Raw genomic sequence first — 21323 nt, forward strand, 5'->3', positions numbered from 1 at the left:
GGTCCCACTATTAAGCCACAATAGCGGCAAGAGTGGGCCCCCCCCCAACAACTTTTACTTCTGAAAAGCCCTCATTAGCAATGCATACCTTAGCTAAGCACCACACTACCTCCAACAAAGCACAATCACTGCCTGCATGACACTCCGCTGCCACTTCTCCTGGGTTACATGCTGCCCAACCCCCCCTTCCCCGCACGACGCAGTGTCCACAGCGCACACCAAAGTGTCCCTGCGCAGCCTTCAGCTGCACTCATGCCACACCACCCTCATGTCTATTTATAAGTGCGTCTGCCATGAGGAGGAACCGCAGGCACACACTGCAGAGGGTTGGCACGGCTAGGCAGCGACCCTCTTTAAAAGGGGCGGGGCGATAGCCCACAATGCTGTACAGAAGCAATGAGAAATATAATCCTGTGCCACCGCCATCAGGAGCTGCACACGTGGGCATAGCAATGGGGAACCTATGTGCCACACACTATTCATTCTGTCAAGGTGTCTGCATGCCCCAGTCAGACCGCGTTTTTTTATAAATAGTCACAGGCAGGTACAACTCCGCAATGGAAATTCCGTGTGCACCCATAGCATGGGTGGCTCCCTGGAACCCACCGGCTGTACATAAATGTATCCCATTGCAGTCCCCATCACAGCTCAGGTAACGTCCGATTAAATGCAGGTGGGCTTCAGCCCACACTGCATGCCCCAGTCAGACTGGGGTTCTTTAGAAATGTACACATGGAGTTACAACTCCGTGTGGACCGACAGCATGGGTGGGTGCCAGGAAGCCACCGGCGGTACATAAATATATCCCATTGCATTGCCCATCACAGCTGAGGTAATGTCATGTTTAATGCAGGTGGGCAAAAAATTAATTGGATTACACTGTAGGCGAGGGCCCCAAAAAATTGGTGTACCAACAGTACTAATGTACCTCAGAAAAATTGCCCATGCCCAACCAAGAGGGCAGGTGAAACCCATTAATCGCTTTGGTTAATGTGGCTTAATTGGTAACTAGGCCTGGAGGCAGCCCAGTTAAAATAAAAATTGGTTCAGGTGAAAGTTTCAACGCTTTAATGAGCATTGAAACGTATAAAAATTGTTTATAAAAATTATATGACTGAGCCTTGTGGGCCTAAGAAAAATTGCCCGTTCGGCGTGATTACGTGAGGTTTCAGGAGGAGGAGCAGGAAGAGGAGGATGAATAGAATACACAGATTGATGAAGCAAAAAGGTCCCCATTTTTGATGGTGATAGAGAACGATGCTTCCATCCGCGGGTGCAGCCTACATATTGCTTAGGTATCGCTGCTGTCCGCTGGTGGAGAAGAGAAGTCTTGGGAAATCCAGGCTTTGTTCATCTTGATGAGTGTAAGCCTGTCGGCACTGTCGGTTGACAGGCGGATACGCTTATCCGTGATGATTCCCCCAGCCGCACTAAACACCCTCTCTGACAAGACGCTAGCCGCAGGACAAGCAAGCACCTCCAGGGCATACAGCGCGAGTTCAGGCCACGTGTCCATCTTCGACACCCAGTGGTTGTAGGGGGCAGAGGCGTCACCGAGGACGGTCGTGCGATCGGCTACGTACTCCCTCACCATCCTTTTACAGTGCTCCCGCCAACTCAGCCTTGACTGGGGAGCAGTGACACAGTCTTGCTGGGGAGCCATAAAGCTGGCAAAGGCCTTGGAGAATGGTCCCCTGCCTGCGCTGTACATGCTGCCTGATCTCTGCGCCTCCCCTGCTACCTGGCCCTCGGAACTGCACCTTCTGCCACTAGCGCTGTCGGATGGGAATGTTACCATCAGTTTGTCCGCCAGGGTCCTGTGGTATAGCATCACTCTCGAACCCCTTTCCTCTTCGGGTATGAGAGTGGAAAGGTTCTCCTTATACCGTGGGTCGAGCAGTGTGTACACCCAGTAATCCGTAGTGGCCAGAATGCGTGTAACGCGAGGGTCTCGAGAAAGGCATCCTAACATGAAGTCAGCCATGTGTGCCAGGGTACCTGTACGCAACACATGGCTGTCCTCACTAGGAAGATCACTTTCAGGATCCTCCTCCTCCTCCTCCGGCCATACACGCTGAAAGGATGACAGGCAAGCAGCATGGGTACCCTCAGCAGTGGGCAAAGCTGTCTCTTCCCCCTCCTCCTCATGCTCCTCCCCCTCCTCCTCAATGCGGAAATATAGACAGGAGGGTGCTCTGACTATCCAGCAACATACTGTCTTCCCCCGCCTCCGTTTCCGAGTGCAAAGCGTCTGCCTTTATGCTTTGCAGGGAACTTCTCAAGAGGCATAGCAGAGGAATGGTGATGCTAATGATTGCAGCATCCCCGCTCACCATCTGGGTAGACTCCTCAAAGTTTTCAAGGACCTGGCAGATGGCTGCCAACCAGGCCCACTCTTCTGTAAAGAATTGAGGAGGCTGACTCCCACTACGCCGCCCATGTTGGAGTTGGTATTCCACTATAGCTCTACGCTGCTCATAGAGTCTGGCCAACATGTGGAGCGTAGAGTTCCACCGTGTGGGCACGTCGCACGACAGTCGGTGCACTGGCAGATTAAACCGATGTTGCAGGGTCCGCAGGGTGGCAGCGTCCGTCTTGGACCTGCGGAAATGTGCGCTGACCCGGCGCACCTTTCCGAGCAGGTATGACAAGTGTGGGTAGCTTTTCAGAAAGCGCTGAACCACCAAATTAAAGACATGGGCCAGGCATGGCACGTGCGTGAGGCTGCCGAGCTGCAGAGCCGCCACCAGGTTACGGCCGTTGTCGCACACGACCATGCCCGGTTGGAGGCTCAGCGGCGAAAGCCAGTGGTCGGTCTGCTCTGTCAGACCCTGCAGCAGTTCGTGGGCCGTGTGCCTCTTCTCTCCTAAGCTGAGTAGTTTCAGCACGGCCTGCTGACGCTTGCCCACCGCTGTGCTGCCACGGCGCGCGACACCGACTGCTGGCGACGTGCTGCTGCTGACACATCTTGATTGCGAGACAGAGGTTGCGTTGGAGGAGGAGGAGGGTGGTTTAGTGGAGGAAGCATACATTGCCGCAGATACCAGCACCGAGCTGGGGCACGCAATTCTGGGGGTGGGTAGGACGTGAGCGGTCCCAGGCTCTGACTCTGTCCCAGCCTCCACTAAATTCACCCAATGTGCCGTCAGGGAGATATAGTGGCCCTGCCCGCCTGTGCTTGTCCACGTGTCCGTTGTTAAGTGGACCTTGGCAGTAATCGCGTTGGTGAGGGCGCGTACAATGTTGCGGGAGATGTGGTCGTGCAGGGCTGGGACGGCACATCGGGAAAAGTAGTGGCGACTGGGAACCGAGTAGCGCGGGGCCGCCGCCGCCATCATGCTTTTGAAAGCCTCCGTTTCCACAAGCCTATACGGTAGCATCTCCAGGCTGATCAATTTGGCTATGTGCACGTTTAACGCTTGAGCGTGCGGGTGCGTGGCGGCGTACTTGCGCTTGCGCTCAAACAGTTGCGCTAGCGATGTCTGGACGCTGCGCTGAGAGACATTGCTGGATGGGGCTGAGGACAGCGGAGGTGAGGGTGTGGGTGCAGGCCGGTAGGCACTCGTGCCTGTGTCCTCAGAGGGGGGTTGGCTCTCAGTGGCAGGTTGGGGCACAGGGGGAGAGGCAGTGGTGCAAACCGGAGGCGGTGAATGGCGTTCGTCCCACCTTGTGGGGTGCTTGGCCATCATATGCCTGCGCATGCTGGTGGTGGCTCCCCAGCTGATCTTGGCGCGACAAAGGTTGCACACCACTGTTCGTCGGTCGTCAGGCGTCTCTGTGAAAAACTGCCACACCTTAGAGCACCTTGGCCTCTGCAGGGTGGCATGGCGCGAGGGGGCGCTTTGGGAAACAGTTGGTGGATTATTCGGTCTGGCCCTGCCTCTACCCCTGGCCACCGCACTGGCTCGGCCTGTGCCCACACCCTGACTTGGGCCTCCGCGTCCTCGCCCGCGTCCACGTTCTCTAGGCCTACCCCTACCCCTCAGCATGCTGTATTACCAGTAGTGCAGAAACAGAACGCTGTAATTAAATGTGCCGCTTATTGGCCCTTGGTTGGAGGCTGACCGCTTACGGAACGCACAGCAGAGGCAGGAAAGAATTTTGCGCAAGCCTGCTGTAACACTTAGCTGGCTGCATATGAATTAGGACAACTACCCCCAGCAGAGACCCAGTACACTTGTGGGCAGGAATACAGCGGTGATGTAAGAGGCAACACAGAGGCAGAAAAGAATTTTGCGCAAGCCTGCTGTAACACTTAGCTGGCTGCATATGAATTAGGACAACTACCCCCAGCAGAGACCCAGTGCACTTGTGGACAGGAATACAGCGGTGATGTAAGAGGCAACACAGAGGCAGAAAAGAATTTTGCGCAAGCCTGCTGTAACACTTAGCTGGCTGCGTATGAATTAGGACAACTACCCCCAGCAGAGACCCAGTACACTTGTGGACAGGAATACAGCGGTAATGTAAGAGGCAACACAGAGGCAGAAAAGAATTTTGCGCAAGCCTGCTGTAACACTTAGCTCACTGCGTATAAATTAGGACAACTACCCCCAGCAGAGACCCAGTACACTGAGGACGGTCACAGGTAGCCCTAATAGATTTTTTTCCCCAAATGTTTTTGGAAAGGCCCACTGCCTATATACACTAAATATGTCTTCTGTCCCTGCCTCACCACTACTGGCCCTGGACAATTTAAAATTAGTGCAGGATGCAATGCTCTGCACGGCCGATATACAAAAAAAAAAAAGTGCAACACTGCAAAAAGCAGCCTCCACACTACTGCACACGGTTAGATGTGGCCCTAAGAAGGACCGTTGGGGTTCTTGAAGCCTAAAATAACTCCTAACACTCTCCCTATAGCAACTTCAGCAAGACAGCACTTTCCCTGAACTATATCAGAACGCATCTGTGGCGAGCCGCGGGAGGGGCCGATTTATATACTCGGGTGACACCTGATCTCACCAGCCACTCACTGCAGGGGGGTGGTATAGGGCTTGAGCGTCGCAGGGGGAAGTTGTAATGCCTTCCCTGTCTTTCTACTGTCCAGAAAAGCGCGCTAACGTCTCAGAGATGAAAGTGAAAGTAACTCGAACATCGCGTGGTACTCGTCACGAGTAACGAGCATCTCGAACATTCGCTCATCTCTAACGATAACTTATAATTTGTAGGACCTTACTATCAAGGTCATAATGAGAAAACAGCCAGATGAATTCCTGTTAAGTCATGAAGTTACCATTCAGTAATGGCCCATTTGCAGGAGAATCGTCCCGTGTAAATGCATGCAGTGGGAATTGTTCAGTTTCTGAATGCAGAAAACTGAACGACAAGCCATACAGTGTAAACTGCAGTCGTTCACTTTTGAATGACTGTCTGTCTACTGTGGAAGAAGAAAATGCTCCACGTGCTGTGAGCGATACTAGTGATACTCGCCCTTGTGTAATAGCTAAGGAGCAAGCATCACTGGAACAAGTGTTGGGCATCGTTTGCCCGACAGCTCATCCTGTATAAATGGGCCTTAATACATAAAGATAGTATCCCATGATACAGAGATAAGGGATAAGGGAAACAAAACATCTCTATGCTGTCCACAAATGATGGCCCTGTCTATCTGTGGCTCACTTGCGCTGACATGGATTTCCCCACTCCAGAGCGGCTGTCAAATACACAAACTCTGTTACACTCTAGCATAAAAAAAACATATCACACGTGTTTTCTCTTTAAGTATCTCCTGATGATCCCAACAATTATCTGTATGGGAGAAATGCATCTCAGAATATGATGACACAAGCACAAATGATTTTTGTAAGTATTTTTATTACGCAAAAATAGTAAAACATAAAAAAGGATATATACTTGGTATAACAGCAATAGTGCTGCTGACCCATAGAATAAAGGATTACGTGATATTTATGCTGCACATTGAATAAGGGTGGAATATATATATATATATATATATATATATATATATATTTATTTTTATTCCTCCATAGACAAAGTTATTAAAAGTTATTCAATACATTATATGTTCCGTTCACAGGAGAGGGTGGTGACACAAGTTTTATTGACAATTGTTAAATTATATACTGCTATTAGGACACATAGGTGTCAGGTCCGGCGGCTCTGGGGGTCTCCGTGCCCGCACTACCGGCCCTATTACCCGGGCTGTGGCACACAGGAGCCCCAGTCTTGGTAACCTCCCCTGGCCGCCGTGATCCAGTATGCCGACTCCGGGCGCGTGCTCCTGTGCTCAGGGGGCGCGCGCCTAGTTAGCCAGGTTGCAGGGGACACGGCGGTTTCCGTCCCGCACCATGCTCCCACTACTCTGCACTTGCTGCTGGATGTCTTGGTCTCTGCTTTGGACTCGTTGCTGGATGTCTGGGCCTCTGCCTGTCCTTAGCAGGCGCTGGGGGCTGTTCTCCCAGTGTCCGGTGATTGGGTCCTGCTGCTGTCAGGCTCCCCGCCCCAATCAGCTGCTGGTTCGGGAGTTCTGACAGCATTTAAAGTGCTCAGTTTTTGCAGACCTTTGCCTGTGTATGTTTGGTCTCCAGCTACACCCGTGTTACCTTGCATTGATGCCCTGTTTTGACTCGCTTGCTTGGACCTGACTTTGCCTTCGCCTGACCCCTTGTACCTCGTTGTCTCCTGTTGCCGACCCGTATTGCCTGACCTGCCTTTGTGTTTGTGTGCTTTTTTGTATTTGTCTGTGAGTCTGCCCCACATCCCTAGCGAGTCTAGGGACTGTCGCCCAGTTGTCGCCCTTGGGCCTAGCCCAGGGGAACAAGTAGGTAGAAACAGGGGTTGCGGCTAGTTTCAGGGACTTCCAGTTACCTGGACCTCAGCACCCTGACAATAGGACTTGCCAATATGCAGTTAGCCTAAATTGCAGCAAGGTAATACTTGTCACTCAAGTAACATTTCATTTCATAATCATAACAACAGGATGTAAAATTGAAACAGTCTTAGGCCGCCTGCACACGAGCGGGTCGGATCCGGCAGCGAGAATTCTCGCTGCGGGACCCGACCCGAGAGCCTGTAGGGACGAGCGCGTACTCACCCGCGCCTGGCGGCCCCGGCTCTTTCATGTGCCGGCTGCCGCGCAGCCGGCGCATGCGCAGACCGGAGCCGGCGGCCGGGTGAGTGCGTGCCCCGCACAAAAATAGGACATGCCACGGTTTGTTTGCCGCGCGAGATTTCGCGCGGCCAAACCGCGGTCGTCTGCATAGGAGTGCGTATTGTAATGCACTCCTATGCAAACTTTCAGTGGCGGAAATCCCGCGGGAAATCCCGCGGCGGGATTTCCGCCCGTGTACAGGCGGCCATAATCAGATACTGTGGAAAAGTTCCAGGTCTCAGATGTTGTTCCATGGATACTGTTAATGATGACAAGAGGATCCATATCTGTGGGAAGATAAACAGGGCGGACCAGAAACACATGGCAACAGCACTCAAATTTTTTTTAAACCAGCTTTCCATGCCCCAAAATAATAAAGCAGCCAATACTCACCTGATTTAAAAATGTTGCATTTTCTACATTTTATAGCATTCTTTACATATCATGCAGTGCTTGGTGTAAAAACTACATTTCCCACAGTGCACTACACTTAAAGCACAGATAGTGAACCAGGATGGACATGCAGATAAGAACTAAAAGAAAACGGACAAAAGTTTGCACATAGCAACTAAAGATCAGTAAAAGATAAAACAATTTCCAGAGTTTATATGATATTATCATAACGTTTTGGACAAGAGATGAGATTTTCATTTGTCTTACATTCAGTCAGATTTCTCTAGGGCTGATCTTAGAAGTACTATTATGTTAACATTTGTATGTTCTTCTCTGGTTTTTCATAGCTCAAGAAGTTCTTAGTGCAGCTGGCCGAGAAGATGAAAATAAGCCAAGACATTTCATCTGAGAGCGTTATATCACAGTACGACATGTTACTGAACAGAGCTGATGCAATCTTTAAGAAGGATAAAGAATTTCAGAGCGAAAATAAAACTGTTATCTACAATCTCCAGAAGAAGGTAATGATGAGCTTTCCAGTGCTGGCCTTAGAAACAGAGATGTTTCCCTTGCTCAACTAATGACCCAATATTCTGTAATGATTGCAGTGCTGTCAGACGCAATCTATTGTGGATATGTAGTTATATTACATGTACTGGGAATTATTCGCTGTTATCCACTATTATAATATATGTCGTATTATGGACTTGCAAGCACTCTGCATGCTGCCGAATGGTGCCATTGCTTCTAGTAGAGAATATCGCCATTCACGTGCTGAAATACTCCATGATGTTTTTCTGCTTCTTCATGAAAAATTGGAGGCATAGGGAGGTAACGTATGGACCCGCATTCAAATTAAAACATGATGTCACACATTGATACAAGGTACTAGTCCTACTGCTTCAGAGAAGGAGCAAAATTACTAGTGCAGCCAATATATTTACCAGAAGGTAATCATGGTACATATTACTTTGTTTCTTTCTGAAGCAGAAGTTCACAGCAAAAGCTGATATAAGAGTTACATTTAATATTCCTTCTATACATTACTAGGCTGGTAACTGCAAGTGTCCAGCTGACATACTGTACCTATTGACATTAATCTCTACACTGCCATCTTTTTTTTTCTTTGACTTAAAAACGTATGAACATAATTTTTAAAGGCTGCAGAGGTTCTGGTGTATCTTGTCTCCACCAGAAGAATGGGTGGAGACAAGATGCACGCCCACAAGCAACGCCCCCAATTTGATTGGCTGGCCAGGAGAATGGCTGGCCATGAACTCTCCTCCTGCCTCATTTCACTCACCAATCAGGCGCTTGGCCTTGGCCCCTTTTCCTGCTCTCTGGCATGGTGACCCCACTTAACCACGCTGCTGTGAGTGACTCCCACTGGCATCTTTCCTGTCAGTTTGCTACTGATTGGCTGCACTGCTGCTGTGATGCTAACCCCACAGCTGTTAGTGTGGCTTGCACAGGGGCGCTGCCGACCTGGGCCCCCCCGGGAGACTGACACCAGCGGAGAAGGCAGGGAAGAAGGGAGTGCAGCGGCCTAGTGAAGACACGGACAGCGGGCAGAGCTGTTCTGCCGGGAACACTGACAGGGCAGCCAGGAAGGGTGCGTGCTGCCCAGTCGGAGACAGTTACAATGTGGCAGCAGTCAGGTAAGAAGGAAGCACCGTGCCTACAGACCTAAGTTACAGTGCTGCCCTGCTCCGCTGACACACTGCTGTCACCACATCTGCGGTGTGTGTGTCTGTGCTCCCACTACTTTCATCGCTGCTGCAGCCAATCACCAGTAAAGGACAAGGCCTGGGCGTTAACTACTGTCAACACCCTAGCTTCCTGTGTCGACAAGGTACAACAGAACTGCTATGGAAACCTCTGTACATTAAAAATAAATGCAGACAGAAAAAATTATGCATTTATCTGTTTTTTTTCCTGCATTGAGTTTTCCCTTCTCATGCATTTAGAAAGCCTCATTCTCTCCTACATTCAAGTTTCTGGTTTGGGTATGTTCCCAGCACAAATTAGCAAGTTTCTCTCATGTATGCACACAAGCTCATCTCCCCCTCCACTCTCCCTTTTCAGAGGCTGTGTAGAACAACCACACCCACTCAATACTATACAGCTATCTCCTCTATCTCATCCTTTCTCAGAGTAGCTGTTTATCTATTCTCCCACTCAGCTGATAAGAGCAGAAAATGCACTCGGAGTGAACTTTAGCCCTCTGTTATAGTAGCTTTATCTGCTCTGCTCTCTGTCCTCCTGATCTCTTCCAGCATTCCCCATCAATACCAAATAGCGCTCAGCGGAAGGGCAGGGAATGCACCTTCACAACAGGGGAGCAGGCTAGTGGAGGAGACAATCAATTTACTCTGACTAACAGAATTTGCTAAAATGTGAGTCACCCATTCTGCAGTGTCTTATAAAACAATGCAAGCATAGAAATCAAACAATCAGAAATTTTTTCATGAAAACCAATTATAAAAAGTCTCTTTCTATAAATGCATTGATTAAAAGAAAGAAGAAGTGCAAAGGTGTACATAGACTGAATCTATGCATAATTTGTAGTAACCTTGTAAATACATTTTTATTATAGGTGCTATGACACCCCTAGTGCCTCAGTTGCAATTCTGCTAATTGTCATTGGAAACAGACATTAACCTTGATGCCAGACACAGCTAATTTTTCCTACATAAGATTACTGTATGCTGCCTGATCTAAAGACAGTAATTCCCAGAAAGTAGATCACCAGAACAAGCTCTGTGCCAGGAATTCTATGAGATTCTGTTCAGAAACCTGCATTATGTTTCCTCCTAAATGCATGAATCCTACAGCACCAATGTGCATCCTACAGTAGTGCATTTCTCTTGGTGCATTATCTCCAATTATGCTCCTCAGTGTGTGCTTCAAAGTGTTTTCTCAGTATAGTATGTCCTACCTCCTGTTAAATCACCTGTTGCGTTCCATTTTTGGCCATGTTTTTCTATGTGCCCTACCTACATGTTGTGTTCAACATGCAGCTATATGATTTGGTGCATCCTACCTCTATCCTAGTGTTCACCAGTTTCAGTCGCTAGCATTCTACTATACTTCCAGCCATGTCTTTCATTCAAGATGTGAATGTTCTCAGTAAGAGAAACCAAGTAATCTTGTAGATATGATACCTTTTAATGGCTAACAAAAATACATGGTGTTATAGTGAGCTTTCGAACCTACACAGCCTCAGAAAGAACCCTGTGTAGGTTCGAAAACTTGCTATAACATCATGTATTTTTGCTAGTCATTAAAAGGTATCATACCTACAAGATTACGTGGTTTCTCTTACTGAGAACATTCACATTTTGCTCTACTGGCTAACACAGTACCAAACTTTTTTCAGTTTACTCATTCAAGGTTTGCAGATCCTCATTCCTTTGTTTTGAATGCTTTTCTCATTAACCAAATTATTATATCTTTGCAGTTGAATTCCCAAAGGGAAAAACTAGAGTTAAAATCTTCACAAGTTGAACAACTAGAGAAGAAAATAAAAGAGCACGAAAGAGAAAAAGAGCATCAAACCTTCCTGAGTGCTGAAAATTCAGCAACTATGACAGCCCAAAAATTGCAGAAGAAGGTCGAGAGACTCCAGGGACAGCTCAGTGACATGAAAATTGCTAATCAAAACTTGACGGCTCGGCTTGTCGATATGAACGATCTAAAGGTGAACGCGCCACTTTACAAAGTTTAGCGAGGAAATATGCATTCCTTCTTCCTCTAATCTTCATAGTATCAGTTAGGTAAAAAAAAATCTGTAAATTGCAGTTTGAAGCTATGCCTGTCTTGTTATAACTACATGGCTACTTATCTATATGAGACCTCTTTAAGATTGTTATTTTTATTTATAGTAACTCTTCATATATATGATCAAGTGTAATATTAGGCTACTGGCTTGTATTAGAGCATGTACGTCCCAGGTTATGCCCCAAGAAAGAAAATTACCACCATAATATCAAACCCTAATATCAAAATGTACTGGTAAACGGTTTTGCCAGTTGTCTGCACTTTTGTCTTAAGATTGTACAAGTTTGTTGCTCTTTACCAGGAAAAATTCTGTTGCTTGACTTTGTGGGTAAAATGGATGGATTTGTTGTTTGACAGTACGAGGGGGTGCTGATAAGTCTTTGGCTTTGTGTTCTTTATTTGCTTCTATGGTAACGAATGTTACATCACATGAAAGCCTTATGTGTCTAATATATGTTTTCAAAATTTTGTGTTTGTAGCTTATGGCCACAGTGATCTAGGCAGCGGGAAAACAAAATGGCGGAGTCTAAGGCGATATTCACAGCAAATGAGAGCAGAGGAGTGATAAAATTCTTGTTTCGGCAAGGAAAGTCCACGAAGGATATTCATGGTGATATGTCGCAGACATTAGGGAATCAATGCCCTTTATATTCTACAGTTAAGAACTGGGTCGCCAAATTTAAAACAGGCCACTTCAGCACCAATGATGAGGAACGTCCTGGACGACCGAGAGAGGTTGTTGTTCCGGAGATCGTTGATGCTGTGCACAACCTCATACTGGAGAATCGGCCAATTTCAGCTAAAGGAATAGCAGACATCATGGGGATTTCTCGTGAAAGTGTTTGTGTCATTAATCCATGAACATTTGAACATTAAGAAGCTATCTGCAAAGTGGGTCCCCAAATGTTTGATAACAGATCAGAAAAGCATGCGAGTGAAAACTTCCCGGTCTATTTGTCAGCGTTTCTGGACTAATAAGAACTTCCTGGATCGACTGGTCACTATGGATGAGACCTGGATTTATTTGTATGACCCTAAAACCAAGGAGCAGTCAAAAGAGTGAAGGCACAGTGGTTCTCCTCGCCCGAAGAAGTTCAGGGTGCAAAAATCAGCCACTAAGCTGATGGCGTCTGTGTTCTGGGATAAGGAGGGCGTGCTGCTAGTGGACTACCTTTAAAATGGTTCCACCATCAATGCAAGGTATTACATTGAACTTTTGGACCAATTGAAGGCAGCTCTGAAGGCCAAAAGGCGCGGAAAGCTGTCCAAAGGAATCTTGTTCCTGCAAGACAACGCCTCCGCTCACACTGCACAAGCGACCACGGCAAAACTGGTGGAGCTAGGCTTCCAGATGGTTGACCCCCACCTTATTCACCAGATCTAACACCCTCCGACTATCATCTGTTACCAAACCTGAAGGAATACCTCAAGGGTACCAAATTTCACACCATTTCTGATGCCATGGCTGCTACGGATGACTGGTTTGAGGCACAACTGTAATCCTTCTTTTTGCAAGGCTTACAGAACTTGGAATACCGATGTAAGAAGTGTGCTGACATCAGTGGAGAGGATGTGGAATAAATTTAAAGTTTCATCTTCCTTTCACGTTTCTTTCTGGGTAAAGCCAAGGACTTATCTGCACCCCCTTGTATATTAGTCAGAACTGAAAGTAATCTTATTGATTTTGAGTCAGCACTGACCCATCTATTACTATCTTAACCCCTTAGTGACGGAGCTTTTTTGCTTTTTTCCATTTTTTTTTTTTCCTACTCCCTTTTAAAAAATCGTAGCTCCTTAATTTATCCATCGACGTCGCTGTATGAGGGCTTGTTTTTTGCGGGATGAGTTGTATTTTTCATTGGCACTATTTATTGTACCATATAATTTACTGAAAAACTTTTTAAAAATTCTTAGCGGAGAGAAATGGAAAAAAAAACGACATTCCACCATCTTTCGGTGCGTCCTGTTTCTACAGCACACAAATTGCAACAAAAACGACCTGATATTTTTATTCTATGGGTCAGTACGATTGCTACGATACCAAACTTGTATAGTATTTTTTTTGCTGTAGTACTTTTATTTTTTTTTTAAAGATATTACATTTTTTTCAATTATTTTCTGCGGTCATTTTGTGCGCGCAATAACTTTTTTATTTTTTCGTCGATGTAGTTGAGCGAGGGCTCGTTTTTTGCGGGATGTCCTGAAGTTTCCGATAGTATCGGAATACATACGACTTTTTAATCGCTTTTTTTTGCGTTTTTTCTGGGAGACAGGGTAACTAAAAAAGTGTATTTCTGGCGTTCTTTATTTTTTTTTTCAGACGACGTTCACCGTGCGGGAAAAATAATGCACTACTTTGATAGATCGGACTTTTACGGACGTGGAGATACCAGATACATATTTTTATTTTATGATTTTGATTTTTTAATAATGGATATGGCAAAAGGGAGGTGATTTAAACTTTTATAACTTTTTTTTTTAACAATTAAAAAAACTTTATTGATTATTTTTTTTACATTACTTTGAAGTCCCCCTGGGGGACTTTAACATGTGATGCTTTGATCGCTCCTGCAGTATGACGTAATGCTATAGCATTACGTCATACTGCTTTTTTACAGGCAGTCTTTCAAGCCACCCTGTGTGGATGGCTTGATAGGCAGTCTGCTAAGACAGCCCTGGGGCCATTTATTAGGCCCCCCGGCTGCCATGACACCTGCACGGCTCCCCCGATCTCACCGCAGGTGGGCCGTGCGGGACCCCCGAACAGCGTTCGGGGGCTTTAAATGCCGCTGTCAGAATTGACGGCGGCATTTAAAGGCTTAATAGCCGCGAACGGCCGAGCGCAGCTATTGCCCGCGGGTGTCAGCTGTAATAAACAGCTGATGCCCGCGCTGTATGGAGGGAGATAGCAGCGCTACCTCCCTCCATACACGTCCTGCAACAGCAGGACGTAGTTTTACGATAGGGCTGTCACTAAGGGGGTTAAAGTTAATCTATATTTTTGATATGTTTGGGTGAGAACAAGGAGCTATAATGGATGCATAGGTAGTTTTGCACCCTGTTCCTGGTGCCTGAGGGGCTCGAAGGCTCCTATATCAAATAAGAAGATACCAGTATTATAAATTCACATGGTTTGGCTGTGTTCACATGGCAAAACCCACAGTAGAAAAATCATTCAATGGGGCTAATCCCTGTGATTAAATCCATGTCAAGAAACGGCATGTCACTTCTTTTTTTTGCAACACAGATTTCAAATCCCCATGCAAAAACAATCCATGCTGTATAAACTGCCGCACAGATCTCCATTCAGGTGAATTGGACATGGAATCTGTACGGATTATATGCATATTCTGTAGAAAATCCATGACAAATTGTGCCATGTGAACAAGACCTTAAAGATTTAGCATTAAGATCCAGAGGCTTTAAAGGGGTTGTCCCGCAGCAGCAAGTGGGGTTATACACTTCTGTATGGCCATATTAATGCACTTTGTAATGTACATCGTGCATTAAATATGAGCCATACAGAAGTTATTCACTTACCTGCTCCGTTGCTGGCGTCCCCGTCGCCATGGTGCCGTCTAACTTCAGCGTCTAATCGCCCGATTAGACGCGCTTGCGCAGATGGGTCTTTTCCCTTCGGCTCGGCAGCATCGGCGTTCTGGCTCCGCCCCCTTGTACGCATCATCGCGTAGCTCCGCCCCGTCACACATGCTGATTTCAGCCAATCAGGGGGCGGAGCTACGCAATGACGCGTACAAGGGGGCGGGGCCAGAACACCGCTGCTGCCGAACCGAGCCGAAGGGAAAAGACCCATCTGCGCAAGCGCGTCTAATCGGGCGATTAGACGCTGAAGTTAGACGGCACCATGGCGACGGGGACGCTAGCAACGGAGCAGGTAAGTGAATAACTTCTGTATGGCTCATATTTAATGCATGATGTATATTACAAAGTGCATTAATATGGCCATACAGAAGTGGATAACCCCACTTGCTGCCGCGGGACAACCCCTTTAAGTTACACTTCTGCTCAAGTGTTAGGTTGTGCTGCTGAGATCTGTAGTTCTATGGGTTTCCAGGAGCACAACTTCACAGGTGTGGGATAATGGAGCTGGCTGGGTGGGAGTTTCTCCAGCCAGTTCCCCTGGTCTACTGCACATGAATACCAGCTCCTCTGGCTTGATGCTGGTCATTTTACTCATTCTGTGTTATTCCCACTCAGATCTAAGTGTTATGCATGCTAGTCTGAAGTGTTTCTCGCACCTTCCCTGAGGACAGTCTGGACACCTGTTGTTCCCGTCTGCATCTTATGCCGACCCCCACTTCCTTCCCCTTTTACAGGTGCGGCCTCCAGATGTCTGATATCACGTATGGTCAGATGGGTGATTCCTGACACGGTTTCCTTTATGTCAGCATGGTGGCTGACTCTCTTTCCCCTTAGTGTGAGGACATTTGGACTAGCAATTGTTTACTAGCTGTATGCATGTAAGTTCTGTGTGGCATTCCTGTTCTGTGTAGTATGCATTACCTGGTGTGTTGGTGTGAACAGCGACATGTTTTGTTGGGTCTGTGCAGGTGGACAGACATGTGGTGTATGAACCATCCTGTTCTGTGTGGTCTGCATTACCTGGTGTGAGCAACAACATGTTCTGTTGGGTCTGTGCAGGTGGCCAGACATGGAGTGTATTGACTGTCCTGTTCTTTGTATAGGTGTATGTCCTGTGTTTGGTGCATCTCTCCAGGTTCCTGATCAGGGATAACCAGGTCCGAGATGAAAACAGCGGCCCAATCCTTATTAGGGTGCCTACACAACTTTAGGCAGAGGTGCCTCCACTTCCCCTGATTAGTAAGGGATAGGTTTCCTTCTGTCTTTGCCTGGAGTGGTGTAATTTGTTCTTGCAAATACGATGTGAGTGGGTTTGCGGTTTTCCTAGTACACCATCTGGCATCTATGCTGAAGCCAGTGCTTTAGTGCGCCGCACGGATGTAACATCAGGCAGCTTGTTCATACAGTTAATTTAGTAATGGCCATTATGCTATACGAGTGGATGAAAGATGAGGTCCAGCCTATAAATCAGTGGGGCAAAACTGTAAAAGAAAAAGTGTGTCTGTTGCCCATAGCAATCAATCAAGCATAGTTTCATTACTTAAACCACTGTAGTAAAATGAAAGCTGCTCTGTAATTGTTTGCTATGGGCAAGACAAACAGTTTTTCTTTTTGATTGTTTCAGACATCTGCCCTATTGTGTTGAGACTGTGAAAATTCTTGCCGACACTTTGCACAGTTTGATTTTCACCTGTTTGTGAAGCTAAAAAAAAACATCTCCAAAGTTCCTAGTGTGATGGTGATGACAGGAAAGTCCAAAAATAGCTGTATAAACAGGACAAATCTTTTTACAAGAATGGATTTGATTCCTTCCTCCATCCCCTAGTTGAGTGATTCAACAGTGGAAGCACATGTTGTAAAATATACTAGATATGTGCTTACATTAACTACTCTTGCCTCCATGAAGTACTGATTCCAGATGAAAAAAATTGGCACTTGGGTAAAAGCTGGTATACAGGGTTGGACTAGTCTACCAGAGCAGTAGAGGATATCAAGAAGTCCTAGACTCAGACACAGTAATGGAAACCAAAGATCCAGCAGAAGACAGACACATTTAGAGCAGACTTTGGAGTCAGTTGATTCATGAATAACATATTAGACCTTATTAATATATCCTGTGTGTGCAATACCGATAAAGATAACGAGTGAATGAGCAAATGTTCTGCATAAATGGAATGTGACTCCTCATTTCTCTTGTCAGACCACGCACCAGTCCGACAGGGGAGTCATACCTACCAAAAAAAAGGAGACAGAGGAACTGGATAAGGTGGGGGCTTGGGCAGAAAAGTGACAAATGAGGTTTAACACTGATGCATATAAGATTATGCACATGAGCAGAGGAAATACATGTCACCATTACACACTAAATGGGGAACACTGACATGGAAAATAACTTGGAGATTTTAGTTAACTGTAAGCTTAACTTGATCAACCAGTGTCAGGCAGCTGCTGCCAAGGCAAATAGGATCATGGGATGCATCAAAAGAGGTCTAGGGGCACATGATGAGAACATTGTTCTTCCTCTTTACATGTCACTGTTCAGACCACACATGGAATATGGTGTACAGTTTTGGGCACTGGTAATCAAGAAAGACATATCAGAGCTTGAGTGGGTTCAAAGGCGGGCAACTAAATTAATGAATGGAATGGGCGGACTACAATACCCAGAGCAGTTATCAAAATTTGTATTATTTAGTTTAGAACAGAGACTGCTAAGAGATCTCTCCCATCATCTATTTATACCCAGGACTGTGACTGTAACAAGAGGCATCCTCTACGTCTAGAGACAAGAAGGTTTCTACATTGACATGGAAGATTGTTTTTTTACTGTAAGAGCAGTGAGACTATGGAACCCTCTGTCGGAGGACGTGGCGATGCCAAATTTGATAAAAGAATTCCAAAGGGGGCTGTATGACTTTCTTGAGTGATATTATGTTATAATCATTAATAACTTCAGAAGGGTTGTTGATCCAGGGATTATTCTGATTGACAGATTGGAGTCAAGAAGGAATTTCTTCCCCTTAAATCGGGAGAATTGGCTTTAACCTCATTAGATTTTTATTTTGTTGCTTTCCTCTAAATCGACATTGGGGGGGTAATACGCTGAACTGGATGGACATATGTCTTTTTGGGGGCCTTACATACTATGTTATGTAAATTATGCTGGGTCACATCCCTAAACATATATAGTGCTACTGACCTCAGGAGAAAAAGATGGTTGGGATCAGGGATTTTAGAGTTTGTAGATCCAGGATGTAGTCTTTAGATGGTGGTTGGACGAAGGATACTTGGTGTGGGGAGAAAGCAGGCATTTGGAGCTCTCGAACCCGAGCATTCACCTAGAGTAGAGCCCACTTTCTTTTATTATAGTATACCCTTGTTGATTAGACTCCAATAAACTTCTTAAGACCTACAGTAAATGGCAAAGATATGCTAAGAAAAGAGAATGAATAAATTTCTTGCATAATATACATGTACACAAATAAAATAAACCGTATATTCATAACTTACAGAATAACATGTACTGTAAATTAATCTTTGACAGCCATATATAGATTGTTATTGAGGAAATATAGTCACAATGAGCTTTACTTATTTCAGTCATTGACACGTTCTCTTCTCATTTAAGGAAAAAGTCGACCAACAGAAGAAAACCATAGAACTTCTTAGTAAGTCTTTAGAAAAGCTTGAAAAAATTAAGGATAAAGCTGCTAAAAAGGTAGTGAGCTTGAAAACAGAGCTGGACTACACCGAACATGAGTCTGTGGGGGAGAAAGTGAGGTGTCAGCAGATGGTGGAAGCAGTCACTAATGAGCTGCACACAGCCAAGAGAGCCCTCGAGGAGGTAGCAAGGAGAGAAAAACAGGTACACTTCGTATATTAAAGTGAATCATTAGTATCTTTTTAGCAACTCTTAAAAATGCTCATTAAATAGTTTTTTGGGGGGGAGTTGTAACTTGCAGGCACTTGAGAACTTTAAGAGACTTTATACAATACCTGGGAATAAAGCAGGTTTTTGTTCCATAGATCTTGTGATATGTCTTTTTTGGAAGAAGGGACCTTGCATTTGCCTTTATAAGGCATATAACAAGAATTTTTTTTAACCAACCCCCAAAATGCAATTAGGTGGTAGATTGAGTAACTGTGAAGAGTTTTTAGAAGAAGGTTTAATTATAGAGGTGGTAAATGTAAGGGAGATGATTCTCCTTCCCTTGAAAATCATTTGCTAAGAATCTGTATAAAAGTTTCCCAGCCAGCAGATGCCAGGAATGAACAGCATTAAGATGCATTTATCTTTGTTCTATTCTGCAGCTTGTCGACTTCAGAGAGACCATCACCAGAATGATGGGATTTAATATTAACACCTTGGCCGTTCCGGATTTTGAAATTTTTGACCAACTTAAGCAGGTTTTACGGACACATGGACCTATTGAAAACACCAAAATTGATAGATCTAAGTTGCCGTATGGGTTTCGGACAGGAAATGGTCAACCAGAATATACAGTGCAGCACATGAATCCAAGACACTAACATGATGGGTCAAGAAAACTTTCAGTATTGATTTCCAAGGCATTAATTCATAAGGGGACATATACAGTACACAGGATAAATATTGTAGTTTTTCAGATAACACAGTACAATAGTTTGTAATCAAGAAAAATTGTAATGACTATCATAACATGGAATGTTATTATTAAAAAAGCGGAGTGGTTTGCAGTAATCATAGTCTGTTAATTCATTATGACCTAGAACCATTGCACAAAATTCTATATAATCTCTTGTCCAGTACTTACAATGACTACTTCCTTGCCTGAAAACCCCATACTGTCATAAAAGATGTGTTAATTCTTACTGTGTCAAATATAACTTTGTGTCTCAACTCTGTTACAATTTGTCATTGATAATTTATATTTATATACAATTGTTGCTTCTGGGTAAATGAGTGGTTTAATAAAAAATTAAGCACAACATGTATATTATAATGAATTATTACACCTAACCAAGTTCATTATTTCTGTTGTTTCCAAGAAGTGAAAATTTGTGTATAAGATTAAAAAACACAGCTGTTTTCTTCCAGGAACAGTGCTGCGTGTCCATGCGCTGCATTCTCTATTGTAGCTCAGACTACGGTTGAGTTCACATCTGTGTTAAATGCTCCTTTAGGAGCTTCTCTTGTAGATTCTGCCACATTTGTGTCACCACTGCTAACCCCGGTAACTTGCTCCTGGAGTTGCAGTCAGATTCTACCGCCTGTCACATGCTGAACACCGCACCTCTGCTCCTGTTTGCGACTAGTCCTCTGCCCATAAAGTTCTTGCTCACTCCCAGCCCTTTTCTTAAAGGGTCAGTGCGTGTTTCTTAATCCAGTCCCCCACCAATCGCCAGCCATTCCTTGCTACATTAGGTTTTTTTCCCTTATGAAGGATGCCTAAGTAATTTGGTCTCCTACTTCCAATTGTTGTGTCTTTTTACATTCTTTATTTAAGAAACTGAGGTAAAACAAAAGGTGGCAGAAAAGAGGCCCCCACACAGGACATAGGCATGAGACAAAACAAGTAACAAAAGAGAAACCACAGTGTTTGAGCACCATCATGTTCCCCACTCCATTTTCTAGAACACACACAAGATCGCAACTTATGCTATTCAGGGAAATCCTACCTAGATATAACTAGATGGTTGCATCATATTTCCTCATGCCATATCTATACCCATATCCAGAACACATGAGTCTCCAACCCTCAGACGCAGGGTTAGAATAGAGCTCTTGGGAATGGGACAGGGCCACCCTACATGGGTGTAACTGGGGGGATTATGAATAATTCCTTGGAATGTCCATCTTCCTAGAGTTATATAATGCAACACGTTCCTTAGTATTTAGCCCAAGTTTCAGGGATGAGAATGTAGATGATCATGCTAACCATGGGACAATGGAACATGAGGAATTAGTCGCAAAAGGGGGGATTTGTGAGAGAAACCATAGTGTTTGAACACAAGCATGTTCCCCACTCCATTTTTTGTAACTCACTTGATACACTATTTAGATAATTTTGTTCGGAAGATTACAAGACCTGAAGAAGTAATTGACCTTCACTCACAGAAATGTGAAGCCAAACAGCTGACTAAATATGGACTTTGTCTTAGAGCAAATAGAATCCTTTATAATCTGTTTTACTTTATTTGATCTTCTATTCACATATAAACCTTAAGAATACTTATAGATTAACAATTAATGATTAATAATTACTAGAGACTGACATCACTGCACATGCTAAGTTTACTAGTCAGTAATAAAGAGGTGTGACAAGTTATATTTGTACTACTGTATTTATCTTAAAGAAATCATCTGGGCTCCTGCACTAAGCATCAGGATAGAAGGTAGCTTTAGTATCGGCCATTGAACCTTTTAGATACCGTGGTCAATGCAAATAGGTTT

General features: G+C 45.1%; 1 protein-coding gene across 1 annotated transcript in view; it reads left to right on the top strand.

Annotated features, from left to right (window-relative positions):
- LOC136632905 (coiled-coil domain-containing protein 170-like) overlaps positions 1-21025 on the top strand; it is a 59953-nt gene extending 38928 nt beyond the window's left edge. Inside the window, exons 10-13 of the mRNA XM_066608184.1 lie at positions 7855-8028; positions 10968-11207; positions 18519-18755; positions 19202-21025. Of these exons, the coding sequence (XP_066464281.1) occupies positions 7855-8028; positions 10968-11207; positions 18519-18755; positions 19202-19420 (870 nt within the window). The 3' untranslated portion in view covers positions 19421-21025. The remainder of the gene's footprint in view (positions 1-7854; positions 8029-10967; positions 11208-18518; positions 18756-19201) is intronic.
- The last annotated feature ends 298 nt before the right edge of the window (positions 21026-21323 follow it).

The sequence above is a fragment of the Eleutherodactylus coqui genome, chromosome 6, assembly GCF_035609145.1.
Source record: "Eleutherodactylus coqui strain aEleCoq1 chromosome 6, aEleCoq1.hap1, whole genome shotgun sequence".
NCBI classification, from domain to species: Eukaryota; Metazoa; Chordata; class Amphibia; order Anura; family Eleutherodactylidae; genus Eleutherodactylus; species Eleutherodactylus coqui.